The 24,815-nt window shown below is 49.9% G+C and overlaps 1 protein-coding gene across 1 annotated transcript; it reads left to right on the forward strand.

Moving 5' to 3' along the window:
• The first annotated feature begins 19,380 nt into the window (after nt 1-19,380).
• AMIGO1 (adhesion molecule with Ig like domain 1) lies at nt 19,381-24,815 on the forward strand. Its single transcript, XM_080801284.1, has 2 exons — nt 19,381-19,539; nt 20,020-24,815. The coding sequence occupies exon 2, from the start codon at nt 20,085-20,087 to the stop codon at nt 21,564-21,566; it is 1,482 nt and encodes a 493-aa protein (XP_080657410.1). The 5' UTR covers nt 19,381-19,539; nt 20,020-20,084; the 3' UTR covers nt 21,567-24,815.

Raw genomic sequence — 24,815 nt, forward strand, 5'->3', positions numbered from 1 at the left:
TGCCTAAAGTGGAGATGGGAGAAAGCCTAGATCCCTCCCTCCCAGGCCTTTGCACCCCGGACTCCCCAGCAGTCATCTCCACTCTCCACCCCCCACATTGCTCTGACCTCTGCTTCCAGCTCCCTGCCCATACCCTCATCCCCAGGAAGCAGCACCCAGAGCCTGGATTCCAGGGGAAGGCCCTCGACCAGCCCCAGACAAGCCTCTTTGACCCCAGCCATTTTCATGAGGCCTGTAATTTCACACCAGGCCCCTGGACACATGGGCCAGCACCTACCCTGATGGGGCATCTGATCTGGCACCTGGGGCCCACTCTATGCAGCACAGGGTGTGTCCTGCTTCTTGGATCCCAGCCCCTTTCTTCCCTGGGGCCCCATTTCTCCCTTTCCTGTCTCTTCTTTGGCTTCCCTCTTCCGATCTCCCTTAAGAATTTGCTCTCAGTTCTTTGGAATCTCCAAGTCCAGGGCCGTCTTCACCATGAGCCTCTGCTGCCCACCTCTCTGTTTCTTTGCCTCAGTGAACACCTTTCCCTTTCCAGCTCTCTCCACCCTCACGTCCTCCTCTGCAGTGCGCACATTGAGAATCCGATCCATCCTTCTCTGGACTGAGGGTATAAATAGCAGAGGGAGGCCGGGCTGGGAGCCAAACTTGCTCGCAGCCTCTTCCTTACAGTCCCAGTGTTGGGCATCCAGGATCAGGGCTGGGAAGGGGCCCAGGCAAGGTCTCCGGGACAAGGGGTTGGAGGGTCAGGATTGAAGGCCACTGTACAGGGTGACAGACCCGAATGGAGGGGTGTGACGGCACCCTGGGAATCCGGGGCTTCCCCTGCAGCCCGGGCTCTCCCCACCAGCCTCTCCACACTGGCATGGTGACAGAGTCCCTGCTTCTACTGCTAGAGAAGGAGCTCTGGTCAGAAGACTCCCTGGGGCCACTGGAGGGCCCTGCCCCTTCCTCCAGGGCGCAGATGCGTGGGCCCAGGTGGCCGCCAGCAGCCAGCAGCTGGGGACTGGAGTGGAAGTGGTCCCCTCAGGAAACAGGCCGCACTCTCACCCCAACCAGCTCCCCGGCCTAATTAGACACCGGAACGGGCATTGATCGTCCCTGAGCTCATTATGTCACAGCTGGGGAACAGCTGGCCAGTTTTTTCCAGGCCATTAGCTGCACCATGAAGTGAAGAGAGGGAGGGGGGCGCGCAGGCAGGATCAATACCCCGTCTGTCTGGGGGGAAGCGGCAGTCTCCTTCGGCACTCGCTGGCATGTGTGTCTCTCCAGGCTTGGGCTGCCAGGAGCTAAGCTCCTTGGAATGCTTCTGCAGAAGCCCAGCTCCTTCCAGCCTGGGGTAACCAACCCGTGGCTCCCCGAGCTGACCCTGACCGGGCCCACTGGTACCCTTGAAGTCTCCTCCTCAGGGCATTAATGGGGCAGGAGAGAGGTTCGGGTTACCCATGTCGGTCTCAGAGGAGACCTTCAAAGTCCAGCTTCCACCTCCACAGCAAGATGACACCACCTGCAGCTGCTTCTGCTGGCCCCAGGCCCACCTCTCCATGCCCCTGGGCTCAGCGGGGTCTGGTTTCCTGTGGGGTGGGGAGATGGCAGGGGAGACTCTGATCCTTAGGGGATGGGGGTGGGGTGGGGGGAGGAGGGAGCAAAGAGATGATAGTTCTCCTTCTCTTTCCCTCTCCTCTTGGCCCCGGGAAGCAGGTCAGCTGGGCGGCACCCAAGCAGGAGGAAAACTATCCCCACTGCCTGACCCCAGGAGGCCCACTGTCAGAGGCGAGTTCGGGGTGAAAGGAACTGGCTTTTTGTTTATGGAGTCATAAAGTGTCAAGGATGGAAGAGACCTCCAAAATATCCTGAGCTACCCTCCAGAGGGAGGAAGGAAGCTCTAATGTGCATTAAGCTCTCCTCTGCCTGGCTGACTATGGTCAAGGGCTGCTAGTTCTCTCTGTTCCTCTCCTGCTTGTTCTGTACTGAGCTCTAACCTACCCCGAGGTCTCTCGGGCACATGTCCTCAGGGAACACATGGAAGCTTCGCTCACCAGGAGAGTCCTGAAGACTGTCGGACTCCAGACTCTCCTCCCCACTGCCTCCATCCCTGCCCCCAGCCCCACCACAGGGGTAGGGGGTTGGAGGGGGAGCTCCAATTGTGGGAAGTCCTGTTGGGTCCAGATACTGAGTTCCTGGGCAGTTTCCCTGCCCTGCTGAACAGAGGCCGGGCAATGCTCTCTGCTCCCCAAATGTACCATGGTAGCCTTGGTTTCCAGAATCAGCAGTTGATAGAGCATAAGAATCAGAAGTTCTGATTTCCAGACTTGAGATCCTGCTGGCCGGGCTCCAGCCTGAAGAGCCTGCAGACTCGTAATAATGAAAAGTACAGAAAAGGCAAAAGGGCCCTTAAAATGTAGTCCTCGTGTTACAGATGGAAAAACTGTGCCCCAGTGAGGAGAAGTGATGCCTTGCTGGTTAAGGCAAATCTGAGACAGGTTTGCCAATGACCAGGTTGTTGGTACTGGTCCCATTCCACCCCAGGACCTCAGCTCTAGGTTCCAAAAGCCACTAATCAAAGTCTAGTGGGTCACCCTTGACCCATCCGGCATGTCCCAACAAACCCAGCAAATCTGTCTCTAACACACCCAGAGTGCATCCTCTTTCTCAGGGATCTCAGAACACAGAGGGGACCTGGGGCCCATCAGAATGCTCCTTGATCACCCACTGCTAGCAGAATTAGCCCCTTCTCCACTAAGCCTCCATCGGGTCAGGAGCTGCTGCTGCTCCAGGGATCAAGCCAAAACCAGCCAGGCTTTGCTGTGTCTAATGTTCATCTGTCCATCTGTCCATCTGTCTGGGTCCAAACGGCGCTTAGGGCAGAGGGAGCCTAGTGATAACAGAGCACTCCTGGAACTTCCTCCAGCCTGATTCACTGGGATGGAGTGAATTAGAAGAAATTAAGCATTGCTCCTTCTGCTGACATTGTGAGGAAGGAAATGTCTATAGGGACTAGAAGATGACGCAGCAGCTGGCCTGGGTATCAGAAAGGACGCTAGATGAGCTCTTGGGAACAGTTTCCCCAAGCCACTAGCAGGATAGCCTCATCCTCACTCTCTTCTCTCGTGGCTCCAGACAGGGAGTGACATCCGTAAGCAGCAGGTGCAAAGACCCCCAAAGCCCTGTGTTTCTCCCAAGACCGTGTGGGCGAAGGGGGTGGCCGGATGGGCTGGAGAGGAACTCCAGCAAAGGAGGCTTTGCAGTGGACCACCGAGGCAGCAAGTTTGCTGCAAGCAGAGCAAGAGGAAAGCAGCACACCAAGGTCACCAAAGGGTCATGGAAAGGTAGTGAGAGAGGAGCCAGGGACAGACCATCTGTAGTCAGAGTGTCACGGGAAGGAGGGCCATCGTTAAAGTCCTGGCTTGAGGTCCCCCTGGTGTCGTTTATTAGCTCTGTGGACTGGGGCCAGTCCTGGCCTCTTGGACCATCAGCTTTCCCTGACCTGTGAAAAGGTACAGGGAACAATGAGAAGCGTGGGTTGTTGCTCTAAGGCCCTCACGAGGGAAGGTCGGTGGTATTGCCATCGATGGTCCCCTTTCCTAGGTGCCTCTGTTCTCAGTCCATTAGAAGGGCAATCTTTTTGAGAATAATAACGTCATGATGGTAACCAAGTGAATAAGTGAAAGAGATGTGAGGCCCCAAGGGGTAGTTTTACAAGCCTTAGTCGTAGTTTGCTGAGAGAAAGCAGATACCACTAATGATTATATTTGGTAACATGTTTTATGACTCTCGAACGATGGTTCCATGTACTATTATTTAAGCCACATGACATTCTTGAGAGGCACATATAATCATCTGAGGCTTGGAGAGGTGGAGTGCCCCATTTTTCCAGATCACTCAACTACTAGGTGACAATTCGGTCATTTATCCCAAATCCTGTGTGCTTTCCATAGCACTACTGCTTCTCTCCTCCCGTGAACTTCCACCCCCACCCAGGATCTCTCCTGCCTCAGACCAAAGGCACACATGTTCTTCCTGCTATGCTCCTGCCCTATACCACGTACTACTACAGCCTATGATGTTTTTAACTTTTGATTTTGAAATAATTGCAAACTTATAGAAAAGCAGCAAGAAGTGTACCAAGAACTCCTCTATGCCTTTCGTTGAGTTCCTTGATCTATGTCTCCTTTTTACACTTCCTTCATTGCGAGTACGACTCTCGCAACTCCCCTCCTGCTGTCTCCCCCGACCCTTTCATATACATACGTATGTAATTTCTGAACCACTTGAGGGTGAGTTGCAGGTATGGCGTCCCATTAGCTCTTTTTTTTTTTTTTAAGAAAAGATTTTATTTATTTATTTGACAGAGAGAGAGAGAGAGATCACAAGTAGGCAGAGAGGCAGGTAGAGAGGGGGGAAGCAGGCTCGATCCCAGAACCTTGAGATAATGACCTGAGTCAAAGGCAGAGGCTTAATCCACTGAGCCACCCAGGTGCCCCACCCCATTAGCTCTTAACTCTTCAGTATATATTTCTTACAAACAAAGACATTCTCCCACATAACCACAGTACAACAATTACAATCAGGAAACTAAGACCAAGACAAAACTCCCATCTATTCCAGAGGACCCCATCCAAATGTATCACTTGGCATTCTAATGTAAGATAATGCCTTCCCTTCTGCCCTTTTATTTACTTGTATCTATATTAATTCATCTGTTCTCATGCATTGAGTTACAACCTAATGATAAAATTATTTATTTTGACGCCTCCGTTGTCCCAGTCTTGGCCGGTAGGTAACCCTTCTATATATATATATATATATTTTTTTTAAAGATTTTATTTATTTATTTAACAGATGAGATCACAACTAGGCAGAGAGGCAGGCAGAGAGAGAGAGGAGGAAGCAGGCTCCCCACTGAGCAGAGAGCCTGATGCGGGGCTCGATCCCAGGACCCTGGGATCATGATCCGAGCCGAAGGCAGAGGCTTTAACCCACTGAGCCACCCAGGCACCCCCTATATATTTTTGACAGGTCCCATCATTCTGTGAGCACATCCTTACCTTATAGCACAAACAGATGCTCCAGGCTCATCTAGTACTTTCCAGGCTGATCAGTCCTGGTTCTTTGTAGTGGAAAATGATATTTAGAAGCCAAGATCTGGGTGCTTGGTGTCCTCACTGCTACTGGGTTATCACTGTCTCTAGGACCTCATAGACAGAGCTAGAAATAAATGTGTATACACACACACACACACACACACGCACACACACACACACACACACACACTGCTATTTATATTAAAAATGTGAGTTCAAAGTAGGTAACCCCATTCTGATCTAATACCATGGGGTTTATTCCCTTTCCAAAAATGTAATTCCTTTCACTAACTTGAAGAATATGGCTCCCATTATCCAGAAAATTTTATGTATTTTCTTAATTCCTCTACTTGCAATCAATTTCCTGAACACATACGTCATTTTTTCTGTTCTAGATTCACCAAGCATGCCAGTTGGCCCAGCCAAATCTTGCCCCCCACTCTCCTGACCACACCAGCTGCACTGCCTAAATCCTCCATCCAGATCAAAGGAAAGAGGACAGGAAAGGCACATTCCATAGTTTTGGTTTTTTTTTTAAAGGATTAGATTTATTGAAGAGCTTGTCTTCATCACACATTGAAATCAACTCCACATTCATTCATATAACCTAAAGATATCTGTTTCAATAACAGACCACTTTTAATGTGTTCAATCAAGTTATAGGGTCAATATTTATGAAGTTATTTCTGGATGAATCTGAAAAACAGATTGTAACATGTGTGCATTCATTCGGCATCTCTAAAGCTCTCTCATAATCTGTTTTTTATCCATGTTAACTTGGGGAGATGATAATACAGAAGCCCCTTGCCCTTAGTGATAAGTTTGGAAACAAAACTTCAAAGAAGGTATGTTTACCCAAACCATTTTCTTTTACCTTTTGCATGCCTTGCTTGACTACATTTCCCAGCCTTCCCTGCAGCCAGATGTAGTCACAGGACTGAGTTCCAGCAAGTGGAATGTGGGCAAAATTGATGAACCCCACTTCCAGACCGGGCCCATAAAACCTTCCACACAACTCTGCGTGCTCCCTGTCTCTTCCCCCATCTGCTGACTGAATACAGGGGATCCAGTGGAGGATTCCAAAGCCTGTAGCAGTTAGAAGAGCCACAAGACGGACAGTGCTGGGTACCTGAACCACCACATCAACGGAAGGCCGTCAACTGCGCATTGGTATTAAACTGTCACAGGAGTGAGAATGTCAACTTCTATTGTGATGAGCCATCAAGACTTGGGGGTTGTAAGTTACATCAGTTAGGTCACCCTAACCAATATAGAAAGTCAACGAATGGTCCAAATTTACCCTTTAGAAGCAATGAAGCTGGCTGGTTCAGTCGTAGAATGATCTCAGGGTTGTAAGTCCCAGCCACACATTGAGTGTACAGATTACTTAAAAATAAAATTACTTAAAAATTAAAAAAAAGCAATGAAGCATAATGTTCAATGAAACCTTCTGATCCCCACCTGAGGGTTCTTCCCATCAGATAAGACGAAGCATGCACTTGACACCTCAGGACACTGTAACTCTATCTTTTAGAAGCTCTCACTATTCTAAAAGTGACATTTTCCTCCTTTGCCCAAGTATATTACTAGCACCCCCCCACCGCACCCCACTTCTCCCTTTTCTTTTCCCAAGGGAACTGTGGCCCAGAGTTTGCTCTTTCATGGGTTTATCTTTATCAGATGGAAACGTCTGGTTTGTCTAACACCTGATCTCTGGCAGAGAGCATCGTATTGACCCCGTAGAGCTGAGTATTCCCAGTGAAAGGGACAGCCCTTTTAATTTCCTACAAGCGGATTCTGTGGTTGGTGTGGAGGTAGGGAGGCCTGGTAGTCTTGGGATGAACCAAAATACCTGGGGTGCAAGTTGATTTCTTCCTCTGAACACAGTAGGCCAGCAGCAGTATGGGTCACCTCCACGTCCTGCTTTTCATAGGCTGATAATTACTGGTTCAGCAAGTTAGCACAGCCCAGGTTGCTAGAAATTTAAACTTTCCCAGAAAGGATGTTCCTCACCCCTCTCCTTTAGGCAAGACATGTTTTCAAGTTTTGAGAGAGCGAGAGAAGTCAGGTAAAGTGGTGCAGGGAAGGTGGGGAACTATGCAGTTATACAGGGGGAAGGAAAACCCAGCCTGGAAATGTGGACACAAGAGACATCAGGAGATTTCTTAATATCACGGTCCAAATTACAGAGTCAGAGTCACACAGGCCTATTTCTGAGTTAGCCAAAGCCCCGAAGGTCGCCTCACCTTCGATTCACAGAGAGGGAATCGAGGACCAGAGAGATGAAGGAGCCCATCCAAGGTCACAGAGGTAGTCAGGGCTAGGACTAGAACCCAGACCTTTCAAGTCCCAGATCAGCGCTCTTTGCACTTTTCTTCTCTGCTTGCCTGTCTGATGGGAGCCTCTCAGTTCTAATGGTTGGAGCAGCAGATGTAATTAGGATACTAAGTGCTGAAGAGTGTGCTCCCTAAGGACCTATCTTTCCATGACCTTGGCCAACCCCCAAGCCTCCCTGAAAGCCTTTCCCAGCTTCTCCCATCACCCACCAGGGTCTGACACAAACAGTCTTTCTGGGGTGAGTCTCTCAATTCCAAGGTGAAGCGGGAGTGGAAACATCTCTACTTAGAACTCCAGAGTGTCTGGGAAGGGAAAGTCTCCAGACTGGAAAGGCATGGAAATTTCCCTGAACCCAGAAGCCTGCTTGGAATAGTATCAGCAGCCGCATCACCACTCCAGCCTGGCCTTGTTAGTGAGGCAAGCCACAGCCAGGAGATAATTAGCTTGCCGTTATTTATTCCCCACACTAATCAGCAGCCCACTGCTTGCACAGTGGAGAGGGCTCCCGCCCTTAGAGCTGTGGGGGTTCTCAGGGACCTTTAGTTACCAGCCAGGAAACAAGTAGCAGACAAAGGGCTGGGAAGAGGGGGAGAGGGAGGAATAGCCCAGACCACAGGACTGGGGCACCGCAGGCTTCCGCAGGGCGCACACTCTCCCTGGGGAGAGGCAGCCCTGGGATCACCAGGAGCCCCAGGCAGTGCGACACCCCTCTCCCATTTTGTTCTTGGGTTTGAGCTCTGGTCGATAAAGGGCGGCTGGCCTTCAGCTCAGTGTTCTGCCTCACTGCAGTCAAATTGCCTTTTTCCAAGGCGACTTTCAAAAAAAAAAAAAAAAGATGACATTTATCAAAGCCTGCTGAGTGGTGACCTTGGTGGGAGGGAGAGAGGGCGGGTATACTGTCCTTAGAATCAGGCAAAGAAAATAAAAACCCAGAGGGAAGGAAATGCTTTCAAACCTCAAAGTTTTTGGAACAATCACGAGAGAGATGGCTGTAGGTTTGAGGACAGACGCCGTGTGCTCATTGGCACCAGCTCCTGCCTCCCTCCTCCTCCTTACCAGCACATTCTCACCTACAGTCCCTGTCTTTCCAGCCCAAAGAGGAGACCAAAGGTGCTCCATTCAAATAACAATCGCTGGGTAGGGCTCAGACTATGACTTGATAACTTCCTGAGGTACCGAACCTTAGATCAGTAGCTGTTGCACAATGTCTCTACAGGACAGGCTAGGAAGCTGCCATATGGTTGGACGGTGGGGAGTAAGGGGAGGTGAAAGGTTTGTCCTGAAGCTGTGTTTGCGTAGCAGCACTCTGGGATTGTTTTCCATATATTTTACATCTGTTTGGAATGGATAGATAAAGCCCTTCCACACCTTTTCTTGTCCCCAGTTGCCACACAGAGGACTTAGGGGGCATCTGGTCAACCTCTGCCCCTACATAGGAGTCCTCAACAGTTTGCTTAATTCTGTCCTCTGGCCTCCTACCTTTTTATACACAGGCTCATACGTTGCCTGTAACCATGTATTGTGACCACTTGTGTCTCAGTTTCCTTCACCAAACCTTGACACTTGAGAACAGAGACAGTTTCTTATGTGTCTATCTCAGTATTGCATTTTTCTATTCCTAAACACTCACAGGAGTTTTTGCTATATGTGAATGAGGTGTGTGTGACAGAATGGATGAATACACACATGAAAGGACATCTGTGCAGAGTAGTCATCCTTCCCCTGCTTGAATGTTTCCTGCGATGAGGAGATCATTACCTCAAGATGGAAACAATCCATTACAAGACATTTGAAATGTCAGAGGATGTTTTTGCCCATGGGATGGAAATCTGCTTTTCTGACACTTCTACCCGGTAGCATAGTTCTTCCCTTTAGAGGCCCAGAAGAGGTCCTCCACCTAGCATTCCACGGATGATCTTCTTGAGATCCCTGTCCCCAAGAAATATGTGTAAAATTGTGTGTGTGTGCCCTTGTGCTTAGGGAAGGGAATCCATTGGTTTCACAAAGGAGTCTGTATCATCAAATTTAACAGCTACTCTGCATTTGCTTACTCTCTCTTCCTCATGAAAATGTACACTAGACAAATCAAGTGGCCTCAAAATGCTTGCTTTTGTAGATTTTTCCCTCCTTACTTTTCCAAAGAAAGCAGATCCCCCAGTTATTATGTGTCCTGAGCAAAATTAACTCTGCTACTCTAACCTCAGATAATTGGATAGGCATCAACTCACATACTCAAGTTGACCACGTATGGGTGGGGCACGCAGGAAGCCAAAGGAAAGGGCTTGATAGGAATTCTGCTCAAAAGGGTTCTCCATATTGGATGGCAGCAATCTGACTCATTTAAAGCCTTTTACAGGGGATATACAAATCCTACTGGTACCCACAGAAGGTGGGTACATCTGCAGTGACAAACTTCTTTCTGCCTTTTTTAAAAAATTTTATTTATTTATTTGACAGTCAGAGATTACAAGTAGGCAGAGAGGCAGGCAGAGAGAGAGGGGGAAGCAGGCTCCCCACCGAGCAGAGAGCCCGGTGCGGGGCTCGATCCCAGGAGCCTAGGATCATGACCTGAGCCGAAGGCAGAGGCTTAACCCACTGAGCCACCCAGGCGCCCCTCCCTAGCGACAATAAACCTCTCTGTGGGGGTCCTACAAACAACGTGTCTTCTGAAAACTATGAGGTATGACTCTTTGCGGAACCCTTCAACTTTTCAAAGTGGTTATTATGACTTCCTCCCAAAGTAGAAGGTCTCATTGTTAAGCCATCCCTCATATATGAGCTACCAAAGGATTCATATCCATTCTCATTCAATCCTCAGGAAACTCCTGTAATAGTGGTTCTCAAATTTGGGGGTACCAAGAATCACTGGGCTTCATCTTACATAGATTTCCCAAGCCCCCGTCCCCAGAGATTCTAAGCAAGTCTGAGGTGGGCCTTGAAATCCTCTTTTTCATCAGGTTCCTTGGAGATTCTGAGGCAAGCAGTCTGAGGCCCATCCAAGGTGAACACTGCCCTAAAGGGTAATGTTTCCGAAGTGTCCTGATGATCAAAATGCTTCCCAGACTCCTCTCATGAGATTTCCCGTTCCATGGATCAGAGGCTCTGGAATCTGTACCTTTTATAGGGCAGGTATTACAGCTTCCATTCTGTATGAGAAACCCGAGGCCCAGAGTAACTGATCCACAGCCATACAGCTAGTTGATGACAAGGGTGAGACTAGAACCCAGCTCTCTTGACACTCAGTCCAGTGCTCTTTCTACTGGGCCACAAAGGTCATACCGCCTACCTAGAGTCCTGACTGTAAGAGGAAATTGATAGACGTCTGCTAAATTGAGTAGAATCCACATACATACATTCGGGGTCCTAGAGGGAAGAAAGGATTTCTAAAGCCTATTTGCATTCTACTCCACCCAACCTCCCCCCAAGACAGACCTAGGGGTTCAACAGATGTTTGTGAGAGAATGCCTGATGATAGGATTACTGGGCTGTAGACCATGCCATCAGCTACCTCTGGCTGTGCGCCAGACTGTAAAGGAGCTGTCCAGAACTGAACTTGATACTCAGCTATGGTCTGACATGGAGCTTCTTTGCGGTTTTAAAGGAACTGCTGCCTGTTCCGGGAAGCTGGACCTTGCCCTTCCTGCTGGTCTGGTGTGCCCTCGCCCAACTAATAGGAACTGACTGTTCTATTGCTGACCCTGGGTCCTTCTCAACTGCCTCAGTTTCCACCATAGCTTTCTATTCATGGAATTCTGCTAGGCCCCTTGGGACACCTGGATGGCTCAGTTGGTTAAGCATCCAATTGCTGCCCAGGTCATGATCCCAGGGTCCTGGGGTGGAGTCCCGCATCATGCTCCTTGCTTAGTGGGGAGTTTGCTTCTCCCTCTGCCCGCTGCTCCCCCTGCTTATGCTTTGTCTCTCTCTCTCTAGAATGAATAAATAAAATCTTAAAAAAAAAAAAAAGAGAGAGAGAGAGAGAGAAAGAAAGAAAGAATTCTGAACAAGGACAAAGGGTGCAGCCCACTCCTACCCCCTCACATTTATAGAGCGCCTACTGCATGTTAAAGACCCTGTTAGGTACATGAACTCAATGAATCCCCACAACAACCCCATTAGGCAGGTCTTCTTATTGTGCCCATAAGTAATAGCTCAAGTCGCAGAGTAAGTGGCAGAGCTAGAACACGATCCCAAGAAGCCTGGCTCCAGAGACTGTGCTCTTAACCACAAAGCCACATGCCCTCTCCAGGTTAACTCAGCCCTGGTGTAAACCAGCTTGTGAACTTGACTGCTAAGGTGTCTTCTAGGCCTAGTGGTCTAAATTTCTGTCATTATGGTAAGGGGCCGGACTGTCTAACATTATGATTATTGGAATCAGCTAAAAATAGTTTATGTGGTTGACGAGTAGAAACTTCAAGTATAAACGAATAGCAAGGGGCACCCGGGTGCCTCAGTCATTAAGCATCTGCCTTTGACTCAGGTCATGATCCCATGATCCTGGGATCAAGCCCCGAATCGGGCTCCCTGCTTGGCGGGAAGCCTGCTTCTCCCTCTCCCACGCTTCCTGCTTGTGTTTCCTCTCTCGCTGTCTCTCTCCGTCAAATAACAAACAAACAAACAAACGAATAGCTGAGGACTCAAAAAGCATGATTAAAGGAAAAAGATTAATGCAAAGACTTAGTCAAATGGCCTTAGGTATGGGAGAAAAGTTAACAGTAAACTTAACATTTAGTTTATAATCCTTCCCCAAATTACAAAAGTACTGACTTCCTAAACTAGAATATTAACTTCCCAAATGTAATACAAACTAATCAAGGACTCCTATGATAAGAACTCGCTATTAAGTCTCACATTAGTTAGAATTTAATTTTAGATATAAAGCCTTTAGTAATCCAAAGAGAGGACCGAAGCTACAGGAAAATGAAGTATTTCCAGACTGATCACAAAACTTGCTTTTTTTTTTTTTAAGATTTTATTTATTTATTTGAGAGCAAGAGAGAGATAGAGAGAGAGAGAAAGCTGGAGAATGAGCAGGCAGAGGCAGAGGGAGAAGCAGGATCCCCGCTGAGCAGAACCCTGGGATCATGACCTGAGCAGAAGGCTTAACCGACTGAGCCACCCAGGCGCCCCTGATGACAATACGTGTTAATGAAAAATGTCCTAAACTCCCTTTGGAGGACCTCCTGGTTACCCAGGTCCACGTGGCAGGAACTCCGGGGAAGTCTTATTTGTAACACTGTCCTGGAACGAAGTCTTCCATCCCTGGGGCGACTGGTCAGCTGCAGGGTGAAGGTAGTGGTGGAACGCCGCCCCTGAAGGCTGAGATAACATTTTGTACCAGGAATTTATTTGTCAGCAATATTTCAAAGACACATCTACCTGATGACTCAGTGCTGGGTTATTTAGAGACATCCATATGTGAGTGTCAAAAGTCAAGAGAGTGTTCGTGATTTAGCCATCAGGCATGATCACTTGCCTACCGAAGGAGAATAACCCTGACCAAGAGCATGAGCTGTAAACTGAACAAACTGCCCTTGGATTTATTTGACAAGCCTGAAAAGCCCAGGACCCTGAAAGGGGTCTATGGCACCCCTCCACCCGCACCAATCATTCCTCCCCTGCCTAGAGTTAACATCCGGTATCCTTGGGGTTTCTCCAGATCAAGTGGAGCATCGAGGCACGTGGGCAGGGTTGAGGGGGAAAGGGGTGAGGAGTAGGAAAAAAAGGGAGTCAGATGTCAGTTGTCCAAAAAGAGGAAATGCTCGGCTCCTGGGCAGTAAATAATGGGTGGGCACACTAAGGGGCAGATTAAGAGGTTAAAAGCATCAGTGAAATGAGTGGTAGCTTATGAAGGTGGGATGGGAGGATGGCAATAGGAATCCTCCAAACTGAGCACCTTCAGGGACAAACCAAAAATGGAAACATCGGTGAACTGCTAGATATAGATACAGAAGAGGCTCAATGCAAAGCTAAGAGCTTACATTTTTGCCCTTTAAGCAATACTTCACAAAGGGACCCCTCCCAGAAATAGCTTAATTTTAGAGCCCCCTCTTTTTGGAGACCCTCCAAGAACTACAAAAATGGTGCTAATAGTAGTAACACCACTGCGGTTCTCCACAAAGTATAAGAATGTTTAAAATTTTTTAAAAAGATTTTTTATTTATTCATTTGAGAGAGACAAAGCAAGAGCATGGGCGGGGGGAAGGTTAGAGGGAGAGGGACAAGCACACTCCCTGCTGAGCCCGATGAGGGACTCGATCCCAGGACCCTGGGATCATGACCTGAGCCGAAGGCAGATGCTTAACTGACTGAGCCACCCAGGCACCCCAAGAATGTTTACAATTTTATTTTATTTTTTTTTTAAAAGATTTTATTTATTTATTTGACAGACAGAGATCACAAGTAGGCAGAGAGGCAGGCAGAGAGAGAGGAGAAAGCAGGTTCTCCACGGAGCAGAGAGCCCGATGCGGGGCTCGATCCCAGGACCCTGGGATCACGACCCGAGCCGAAGGCAGAGGCTTTAACCCACTGAGCCACCCAGGCGCCCCATGTTTACAATTTTAAAAGAATTTTTAAAGTTTAAATTTTTTTATTAATTTGTAAATATTTTTAAATTGTAAACAATAAACCAGTGAAGGAGATCTTGTAAATCTGAATGTATGCTCCTAACAGGCAATACCCGAGAATGTGGGAACAGGGCAGATAATTGGGCAAGGTAATTTATACACATGTTGACAGCAAGACCAAGGGATCTCCTGATTCTTATGGGAAAAAACTAGGATTTTTTTAAAGGGTAATATCTACAAATGATAATGCACTTTCATGAACGTTGACTCATTTGATCCCTAAAATAACCCTATGAAGTAAGCTCAAGTCCTGTTATTGTTCCCATTTTACAGATAATGGAATGAGATTTAGTAGAATAAAGTGAAATACCCAAAGTCACACAACCGGTATAGAGCTGTGATTTGTCCGAGCCCAGATCCTACACTTAGCCTTACTTCCATATCAGGCACTAAGACTAACATATAATTAATGTACTAATTTAGTGCAATTATTTATTAATGTTAATTCAACAAACACATTTTGAGTGCCTACTACTAGCCAACCCAGGGCAAATCCCTGATCTCAAGGAGCTTACAATCTAATGGAGTTTACAGTCCAATTTTTTTTTTAAAGATTTTATTTATTTGACAGAAAGTGAGAGTGTGCACACAAATGGGGGAGGAGCAGCAGAATGAGAGGGAGAAGCAGACTCCCCACTGAGCAAGGAGCCCAATGCCCGGCTAGGCTTGATCCCAGGACCCTGAGATCATGACCTGAGCGAAGGCAAATGTTTAACCGATTGAGCCACCCAGGCGCCCCCTCGTGGAGTCTTTAGAAGGAGTCAAAGGTAGCTTCTTAATAGGGTGCCTTCCACCAGTATTCTCCACTTCTGAGTCTGCTGGCCAGTACTAGTTATTGAGAAAAGAAAAAACTACTTCTAGTATAGAAAAAAGTAATTCATCGAGTCTCATAACCTGGTAGACCTTTCCAACCTCTTTTGCTCAAATGCTGAGCTGCCCAAACAATCTTCCAAATTGTATTTAGCAACACTGGGTTGAACCATTCCAGCAAGAGGAAATAAATACCCACTATAAATAACCTGTTTATCCTACCAAGGTCTTCTTTTTGTTGTGAATTAATAGATTGTTATTCTGGTCTAGAAAGCAGCTGTGGGAGAGTTAGCATCAGTCAATCCTCAGGGCCAGTGCCATCCAGTGGAACTTTCCGTGATTCTGTTCAATAGGGTAGCTAGCCACATGTGGCTATTGAACATTTGAAATGCATGGAGGGAAACTGAAGAGGCGATTTGCAATGTTATTTAATTTTAATTAATTCAAATGACCACATGTAGCTAGTGCCTCTGGATTTGAACGCCATAGCTCTAGATCCTTGCTACTCAAAGTGTGGTCTGCATCACTTTATTAGGTTACTAGAAATACAGACTCTCAAGTCCCACCCTAGCCCTCTAGATTCAGAAACTTATGTTAACCAGATCCACAGGTGCTCCATATGCACATTAAAGTTTGAAAATGGCAGGGTTACTTCTGGATGAGCTGAAAAAAATAAAAGGATTGACTGAAGACTGTATTTGTGGTAACCTCTCTAAATTGCAGACACCCACACTTGAGACTGGTGTCCAGAATCAGGGGCCTGCTTTCTTTTCTTTCCTTTTTTCTTTTTTTTAAATGATTTTCTGTATTTATTTCAAACAGAGAGAGAGTAACGAGAGGTGGGAAGGAGCAGAAGGAGAGGGAAAGAAACAGACTCCACTGTTGAGCAGGGAGCCCCACATGGCTGGAACCCAGGACCCTGGGATCATGGCCTGAGCCAAAGGCTGACATTTAAACAGCTGAGACACCCAGGTACCCCTAGGGGCCTTCTTTCTTTGTATCTTCCTCTCCTTCATTCCTTAAACAGAAAGGGGGAAAGGGAAAGAAACATGGAATATGGGGTCCAAGGAAAGTTAGTGTTGGATAGGGGGTGGGCGATGGGATGGGAAGAGCATGTCATTCTCAGGGATATGTATACAAAATAAATGATGAACTTCCCTTGATAATTACTGAATATGGATGATGGGTGTATATGAGAGTTCATTGTACTATTTTCTCTGTCTCTGTATAACTTGGAAATTTTCAAAATTAAAAAATAGATGTGGGGCGCCTGGGTGGCTCAGTGGTTTAAGCCGCTGCCTTCGGCTCGGGTCGTGATCTCAGGGTCCTGGGATCGAGTACCGCATCGGGCTCTCTGCTCGGCAGGGAGCCTGCTTCCCTCTCACTCTCTCTGCCTGCCTCTCTGCCTACTTGTGATCTCTCTCTGTCAAATACATAAATAAAATCTTAAAAAAAAAATAGATGTGATTTCAAAGATGATGGGTGTGGGGCACCCAGGTGGCTCAGTTGGTTAAACATCTGCCTTTGGCTCAGGTCATGATCCCAGTGTCCTGGGATCAAGTCCCACATCAGGCTCCCTGCTTGGTGGGAAGCCTGCCCCCCTGCTTGTGTTCTCTTGCTGTCTCTCTGTCAAATAAATAAATAAAATCTAAAAAAAAAAAAAAGATGGTGTGTGTCCTAACCTCCAAGATGGCCCCCAGTGAGCCTATCCTTCTAGTATTCAACCCTTTGTGTAGTCTTTCATATTGAATAAGGGCTGGTCCGTGAGACCAAAGTGGAAAGAGCAGACATGATACTAGAGAGGTAGTGATTTCTGCCTTCCTCTCTCTTGGATCTCGTGCTCTAAAGGAAATCAGCTACCATGCTGGGAGGACACTCAAGCAGACTTGTGGAGAGGCCTTTAATAGGAGCCAAGGCCTCCTGCCAACAGCCAGCAGTGAGAGCAAGCCATGTGAGCAAGCTTCTGTGGAGTTGATTTTCTTTTCTTTTCTTCTTTTTTAAAGACTTTATTTATTTATTTGACAGACAGAGAGAGGCAGGCAGAGAAGGGGTGGGGAAGCAGGCTCCCCGCTGAGCAGAGAGCCCTATGCAGCTCGATCCCAGGACCCTGGGATCATGACCTGAGCGGAAGGCAGAGGCTTTAACCTACTGAGCCACCCAGACACCCCTGGAGTTGATTTTCTAGCCCCAGTTAAGCCTTCCAATATGGCTGCAACTGCCTGAGAGATCTCCAAGCCAGAACGGCCTGCCAAGCCACACCCGTATCTCTGACCAAAGGAAACTGTGAAAGGCACTCAATGTATATGATTGTATTAAGCCACTGAGTTTTGCAGTAATTAGTTATGCAGCAATAGAGTACTGCAGCAACTTCATCTCAGCATTTCCTACTCCTTGAATACCCTCTCCACCCTATCACTAATGCCTCAAATGAACAGGAAAAAACCTTTCACACGATGCATAAACATGCTAATACCCCTTGAAGAGATAATACATTCACTTAAATTCAATGTAAAACATATGTGACAGATATAAATTCTTTCTTTTTAAAACTTAGCAAGCTAATGTATTGAGACATTCATTTCAGTCTTGCTCCTGCTGTTGTAAGAGACTGGAAAGAATAAAAAGGTAATTTCTCCCTCAGGATCTACCATCCCAAGAACAGCTATAGTCTTGAGTTATAAGGTCTAAGCTTTTCTTACATCTCCCTCACTCCATACCCAGCACGCACACCCCCCACCCCCTCCCACACATACTGGTTAACAGCTTCTTGATGCTGGGGCGCCTGGGTGGCTCAGTGGGTTGAAGCCTCTGCCTTCGGCTCAGGTAGTGATCCCAGGGTCCTGGGATCGAGCCCCGCATCGGGCTCTCTGCTCAGCAGGGAGCCCGCTTCCTCCTCTCTCTCCTGCCTGCCTCTCTGCCTGCTTGTGATCTCTGTCTGTCAAATAAATAAATAAAATCTTTAAAAAAAAAAAAAAAAAAAAAAAAAAAACAGCTTCTTGATGCTAAGAGGCACCAGAGTGGCTCAGCTGGTTAAGCCTCTGCCTTCAGAGGGTGTCATGATCTCAGAGTCCTAGGATCAACCTTGGGCTCCAGGCCCACTGGGGAGTCTGCTTCTCCCTCTGCCCCTCCACCCCACTCATGCACTCTCCCCCTCTCCCTCTCTCTCAAATAAATAAAAAAATCTTAAAAAACAAAAAAATACCGGGGCCTCTGGGTGGCTCAGCGGGTTAAGCCTCTGCCTGCCTTTCTGCCTTTCGCCCAGGTCATGATCTCAGGGTCCTGGGATCTGCTCAGCTGGGAGCCTGCTTCCCTCCCCCTTTCTCTGCCTCCCTCTCTGCCTACTTGTGATCTCTGTCAAATAAATAAATAAAATCTTAAAACACACACACACACACACACACACATCCAAAAAACCAGCTTCTTGGTGTTAAAAAAAGACCACCACCCCGACCTCTCACTCACCAACCCCCCATCCCAGCTTTATCTTGAGGATTAGGTAATAGAGAAAATATGTTGGAATTGCTCCATAACGGAAGGGGAAAGAGCTGGGATTGATTCAAGAAGAGGGCAAGTGGCCAGGCCAAAGGGGTGAATGACTCTCCCCAGGGTGGGAAAGATTTCCGAGTTTCCAGAAGTGGAAGCCTGTCCCTGGCTTGCACTGTGTGTGTGTGTGTGTGTGTGTGTGTGTGTGTGTATGTGTGTATTGCAGTGGGGATCACTTCATGGGAAGTCTGGGCAAGTGGGATCCTGGGGCCTGGTTATGCACCCCAGACAACGCACCCTTACCTCCACTCCTGCCCATCTGGCTTGCAGACTTTGGAAATGTACCCTTCGGTGGTATCCCAAGGGTGGGGGAATAATAACATCAAGACTGAAACAAACACAAAAACAAGGCTCTTCCCCAAATCCTTCCCCCAAATTTGTGAGACTTCACAGCCCTAGAGAGAAAAGAGGGAGAACCTCAGAACGTGACTAATGAATTTCCCGCCAACACTGACAGGCGGGAGCTGAGCCAGATTGCTTTAATTCGTAGGATTAGAAGACATGTGACGCTTCTTGCCCCGGAGTCAGTTGCAGCGAATTCATTCCAGCTAGACCTAGTTTCCCTGGGAGCGGTTTCGGTAGGTGGAAGGGTGGGGGAGAGTGGAAAGAATTCAAGAAGGTGAAGGAAGTAATAGGGGAGCTAGGGGCCAGAATCCCCTCCTGCTGCTTTCGGTCTTCAGGTCCGGGCCCCCGACTCCCTCCGAGAGAGGACAGCCCGCGCGCGGCCGCCCCTCCGGCTCCGACACAAACACACGCACGTGCGCCCCGCCCCCGCCGCGCGCACGCGCCCCGAGGCTCCGGCGGCGGCGACGGGCGCGCGCGCGGTGCTCGCTGCCCCCACGCCGCTCCCTCCGCTCGGATCGCGGCGCCTCCCGCTCCCCGCACCGCTCCACGCCGGACCCGCGGAATCGGAGGCGGCGGCCGTGGTCGGTGGGCTCTTGCAGGTACAGCGGTCGAGGCAGCGGCGCGCGGGGAGCGGAGCGGAGCGGAACCCGGCAAGTCCCCGGGAGGCGATGTGGCCGGGCGCGGGCCCCTGCGTAAGGCGGGCGCCGCGACAGGCCGGCCGGTGAGGCGCCGCTTGGGGGAGGCCGCGACGGAGCTCCCGGACCCGCCATGGGCTGAGACACGTCCTTGCCGAGCAGGTGCAGTGACCAGCGGTCCCGGGGGTGCTCGCCCCAACAGGCCCCGGGAACCCTCAACCCTGTCAGTAGGTGCCCTACCCAGCCGGTGCCCTGTTGACCTTCCCTCGGCTTCTCCCTAGAGGCGCTGCTGACCCCGCCGTCAAACTCGGCGGGTGCAGCCCCTGTGAAACCAGCAGCTCCTAACATCCCGGGCATACCCACATCCTACACTCCTGTGACCCGAGCCCGGTAGGCCCCTGTGCTCCCCTCCTCTGCCCAGTGTTTTGAGCCCACTGCTTGCACAGCGCTTGGAAACTACCCAACATCTCTCTTCGTTTCTCTTCTAGGCCAACATAGGGGTGGGGGCGGAGCGGGGGCGGGGGGAGTGTGACAGAGAGGAGGAATGGTCAGTCCTTCCCTGCAGAGGCCCTGGTCACCCCCAAACCCCTCCTCCCTCTCTCTCAAGCCTGTAGTGAAAGTGCCTCTTCTTTATCCCACCAGAACATGCCCGGGTGACTCTCTCCCAGATCTTCCTAGTGGCCTTCCTCACCCTTCCCAGTGACACTATGCAACCCCAGCGTGACCCTCGAGGCCTCTGGCTCCTGCTGCTGTTCTTGTTCCTGCTCCTCTTTGAGGTGGCCAGGGCTGGCCGGCCGGTGGTTAGCTGCCCTGCCGCCTGCCTGTGCGCCAGCAACATCCTCAGTTGCTCCAAGCAGCAGCTGCCCAACGTGCCCCACTCGTTGCCCAGCTACACCGCACTGTTAGACCTCAGCCACAACAACCTGAGCCGCCTGCGGGCCGAGTGGACCCCCACGCGCCTGATCCACCTGCAGTCCCTGCTGCTGAGCCACAACCACCTGAACTTCATCTCCTCCGAGGCCTTTTCCCCAGTCCCCAACCTGCGCTACCTGGACCTGTCCTCCAACCAGCTGCGTACGCTGGACGAGTTCCTGTTCAGTGAGTTGCAGGCGCTAGAGGTGCTTCTGCTCTACAACAACCACATCGTGGCGGTGGACCGCTGCGCCTTCGACGACATGGCCCAGCTGCAGAAGCTCTACCTGAGCCAGAACCAGATCTCCCGCTTCCCCCTGGAACTGGTCAAGGAAGGAGCCAAGCTACCCAAGCTCACCCTCCTGGATCTCTCGTCCAACAAGCTGAAGAACTTACCGCTGCCTGATCTGCAGAAGCTGCCCGCGTGGATCAAGAACGGGCTGTACCTACATAACAACCCCCTGCACTGCGACTGTGAGCTCTACCAGCTCTTCTCCCACTGGCAGTACCGGCAGCTGAGCTCCGTGGTGGACTTCCAGGAGGACCTGTACTGCATGAGCTCCAAGAAGCTGCACAACGTCTTCAACCTGAGCTTCCTCAACTGCAGCGAGTACAAGGAGCGCGCTTGGGAGGCCCACCTGGGGGACACCTTGACCATCAAGTGCGACACCAAGCAGCAGGGAATGACCAAGGTGTGGGTGACACCTAGCAACGAACGGGTGTTCGATGAGGTGGCCAACGGCACGGTGACGGTGTCCGAGGACGGCAATCTGCATTTCCAGCAGGTGCGGGTTGAGGATGCAGGTGTGTATACCTGCTACGCCATGGGGGAGGCTTTCAACGAGACCCTGTCTGTGGAGTTGAAAGTGTACAATTTCACCTTGCACGGCCACCATGACACCCTCAACACAGCCTATACGACCCTCGTGGGCTGCATCCTCAGTGTGGTCCTGGTCCTCATATACCTGTACCTTACCCCTTGCCGATGCTGGTGCCGGGGTGTCGAGAAACCGTCCAGCCATCAAGGAGACAGCCTCAGCTCGTCCATGCTTAGCACCACACCCAACCACGATCCTATGGCTGGCGGGGACAAGGATGATGGTTTTGACCGCCGGGTGGCCTTCCTGGAGCCTGCTGGTCCCGGGCAGGGCCAAAATGGCAAGCTCAAGCCAGGCAACACCCTGCCAGTGCCCGAGGCAACTGGCAAGGGCCAGCGGAGGATGTCGGATCCGGAGTCGGTCAGCTCGGTCTTCTCTGATACACCCATTGTGGTGTGAGCAGGATGGGTTGGTGGGGAGATTCTGCCCCAGGAGAGGTAACGCACCCCTGAAGGATATGAGGGGATGGAAGAGCGGGCTGGCTGCCCAAGGGAGTGGGTTCCCCCCGACCTCCAGGGAACTGGTCACGGGTACAACAGCTGGCAAGTCCTCAACCAGGGTGTGGCTGCCACGATTTCCAAATAGGGATATACTAATCCTCAGGCAAGTGCTACACCCTTACCCCCCAAGCCCTGGGAATTCTCCATGCGGTGAAAGAAGAGGAGCATGTCTGAGTTGGGTGGGAATGAGGAAGGGGTGGGGGGAAGAGCAGATTCCCTAAACTTTTTCGAGGTCATCCTTAGCTCCTTAAGAGAAAATCATCTGGGGGAAAAAATTTTTTTTTCTATCTCTGCCCACCCACACCTGTGATGTTGTGTGTGTTGGGGGGCGGATCTTCCACAGGAGCCACACTGGGGAAGAGCTGGGGTGTCTTCTTTGGCCAGGAAGTCACACTTCACAGCTGGGGAAATTGGAAACCTTTGGAAAAATGAGTCAGGAAAAGGCTGAGACCTCAATCAGTAACGCTTCCCAAAGCTGTTGTGATTTCCCACTAATGCCTCTCTTTCCCGATGAGTCCTGGACGGACGGATCTTTGCGGGAGCCTGGCCTATTGCCTATGAGGTACAGCAACAACGTGAGACGTGGTCTCTGTGCCAGGCCCTGGAACCAGGGGCACAGAGGGATACAGCTTGACCTGAGGGGTCTGTATCATGGCATGGGTGCCGGCACAAAACTCGTAGATGGGGCATAAACTCCAGGTTTGCTAATTCTCTGGTTGGTGAAACCCTTGGTTAGCACTTGGTTCCCAGCATCTGTGTGTTAGACCAGGGTAGGGGCTGCTGAAGGCAGAGATTTTATGCATGCCTGCCACAGACCTGGGAAGGGGGGGCCACTTCAACGCTAGGAGGAGGAGGAGGGTAAACCAGCCTCTGCTAAGTAGCATTCAGCTGAGCCTACTTGGTTTCCTGATGCCATCTCTTCTCTCAGTCTCCTTAGCAAGCTCAGGTGGGATTGAGTTTTCCCTAATATGCTGCTCTGCCAGTGGAGGAAGCCTGGAGAGTCTGGCCCGCAGCTACGTAAGACTGGGCCTGGGGATGGAGGGGACCGGTTATGGATCTCTATGTTGAGAAAGCAGGCTTGGTCCTCTCTTAGATCTCATTCTGCTGCAAAGCCAAAGCATGGGATTTCATCACCCAGGGGGGTGGAATTGGATGGTCTCTGACCCAGAATGACAAGCTGGAGTGCTGCTTAGAGTTCTGCCCCTCTCCACAAGGTTCCAGGCAGTCTTGTTAACGGAGACACTGGCACTAAACTTTCCACAGGAAAGTTCTGCCGCCGCCATCCCTCTCAGCCAAAGGTCTGTGCAGTTGCTGGTGGTCAGGCCGGGGGAACTTAAGAGCAGACCCAACATTCCCTTCCATCCAGGGTTGCAGAACACTTTGGGTATGGAGATGACTGTGCCCTTTGACTGTCCCGCAGGCCCAGGGAGACTGGTGCTCTGATCTTTGGCAAAGGGATGAGCAGGGCAAGGGTGAAAATGTTCTCTGACGTTGGTCTTTTTCAGTGTCTCCCCTTCTCCCAACCAAGCTCCCTGTCCGTTGGAAGTTCTCCAGATCTTCTGGTTTTCGGACCTGCTCTCCAGGTTCCAAGGGGTATGTCCTCTACCTGTGGGTGAGGGCTGCTTGCTAGGAGGGCCTGACTCCCGCTGCCTATTAAGATTGGGAAAGGGGACTGGAACTCAACATCTTCCTTGTCTGTTCCTGGGATGTCAAGACTGCTGTCCATCCTTTCTCAGTAACCTAGTTTGTCAAGAGAGGTGCAGCATTTCCCTCAAGTACTTGCATGCTCCTGGGTATGCATGCTTCCAAGTGCGCGAGCACACTAGCGCCTTGACTCCCCTCAGGACAGTGACTCTGCAGTCCCCGCTAAAGTCCCCGGTCACAGTGGGTTCCACCTATGTGCCCAGCCTCATGCACACAGCTATCTTGCGCCATAGGAGAGACAGTGACCACGCCAGGCTCCCCAGATACAAGCTCTTGTACTTTTAATTTCTGAACTCCCTGAAGCTTTCCCCATACATCCGTGGCACTGAGTAACTTCTCTATGAAGGCTGGAGTTAGGAGAACCTCAGGCTGGCGACCTGGGGAGGAGGGGTGCTGAGGAGCTGGCTGGTTCTTCAGACCCCTCAAAAACCTTCTCAGATTAAAGACAATATACATGAGAAATAAATGCAGAACTAGGTCAATGATGGCCCCAGAAGGAGACAGGGGAATAAGCAGCTGTAAGTTGTTCTTCCTTCGTTAACTGCCCTGGAAAGATAGGGGCATGAAGGAAAAGTCATCTTGTTATATTCCAGAGACTTCTGAGGATTTTAGTCCTGGCCGCCCTCCTCAGACTTATTAGGGCACTGGGAGAAATCTCATCTCCATGCTGCAGTTTCCCACTGGGCACCACCTAGGGCTCTGAAATCTTTAAAATAGATGTCGAGTGAAGTTGGCCTTCTGAAAGCATTTTGAGCTCCTGAGGACTAGGAGGGCCAGTTTCTTCAGAAGTCCTACCCAGCTTAGGGAATAAGAAAAGACCCTGAGGCCCTGCGTCTCCCTACTGTATCCACTAGGTCGGCCCCTCGTTTGAAATACTGGTAGATGTGTCTGGCTGCCCCACCAGGACATTGAACTGATTAGCCTCTTCCCATGGCTTCAGTTGATAGAACCCAAAGGTAGCTTTCCACTTGGGGGATTAGGTACTCAGCATATATAAGCTCACTAGAACCTTGTGTAGGAAACTGCCAGGTCTGATCATAAGAACAAGCTGAGAAATCTCTCCCTCCCTTCCCCCCACCCTGAACCCATAAACCAGACATATCTCCCAGGAAGCAGGTGTCCCTGGAGACAGAATATGGCAGGGCTCTACAATCTGCCTATGTGATTATTTGTGATCTTTTTTTTCTTTTGCCTGTATTTATGGGGCTCCTAGGAAGGGGCCAGGAGAGGGTACAGCCCAGCTGGGGACAGTAAAGCTGACGGATTGCCATTTTCTGTGTGTTCTTACCTCTGTACTTCCTTGTTGCCCGGCTGGCAAAGCCAGGAGGCCTCCCTGTGTCCAGGACCCCGTCCCTCCCACTTATGTACACCCAGGCTGGCAAACCTTGGAGCCTCTGGGCTCTGAAAACTAGACCATGATCATTAAACCTGGCTTGAGTCTCCA

The sequence above is a fragment of the Martes martes genome (assembly GCF_963455335.1).
Source record: "Martes martes genome assembly, chromosome: 4".
Taxonomy (NCBI): domain Eukaryota; kingdom Metazoa; phylum Chordata; class Mammalia; order Carnivora; family Mustelidae; genus Martes; species Martes martes.

Coding starts and splice junctions, on each gene's coding strand:
- AMIGO1 (XM_080801284.1), top strand. CDS start 20,085: ATGCAACCCCAGCGTGACCCTCGAGGCCTCTGGCTCCTGCTGCTGTTC.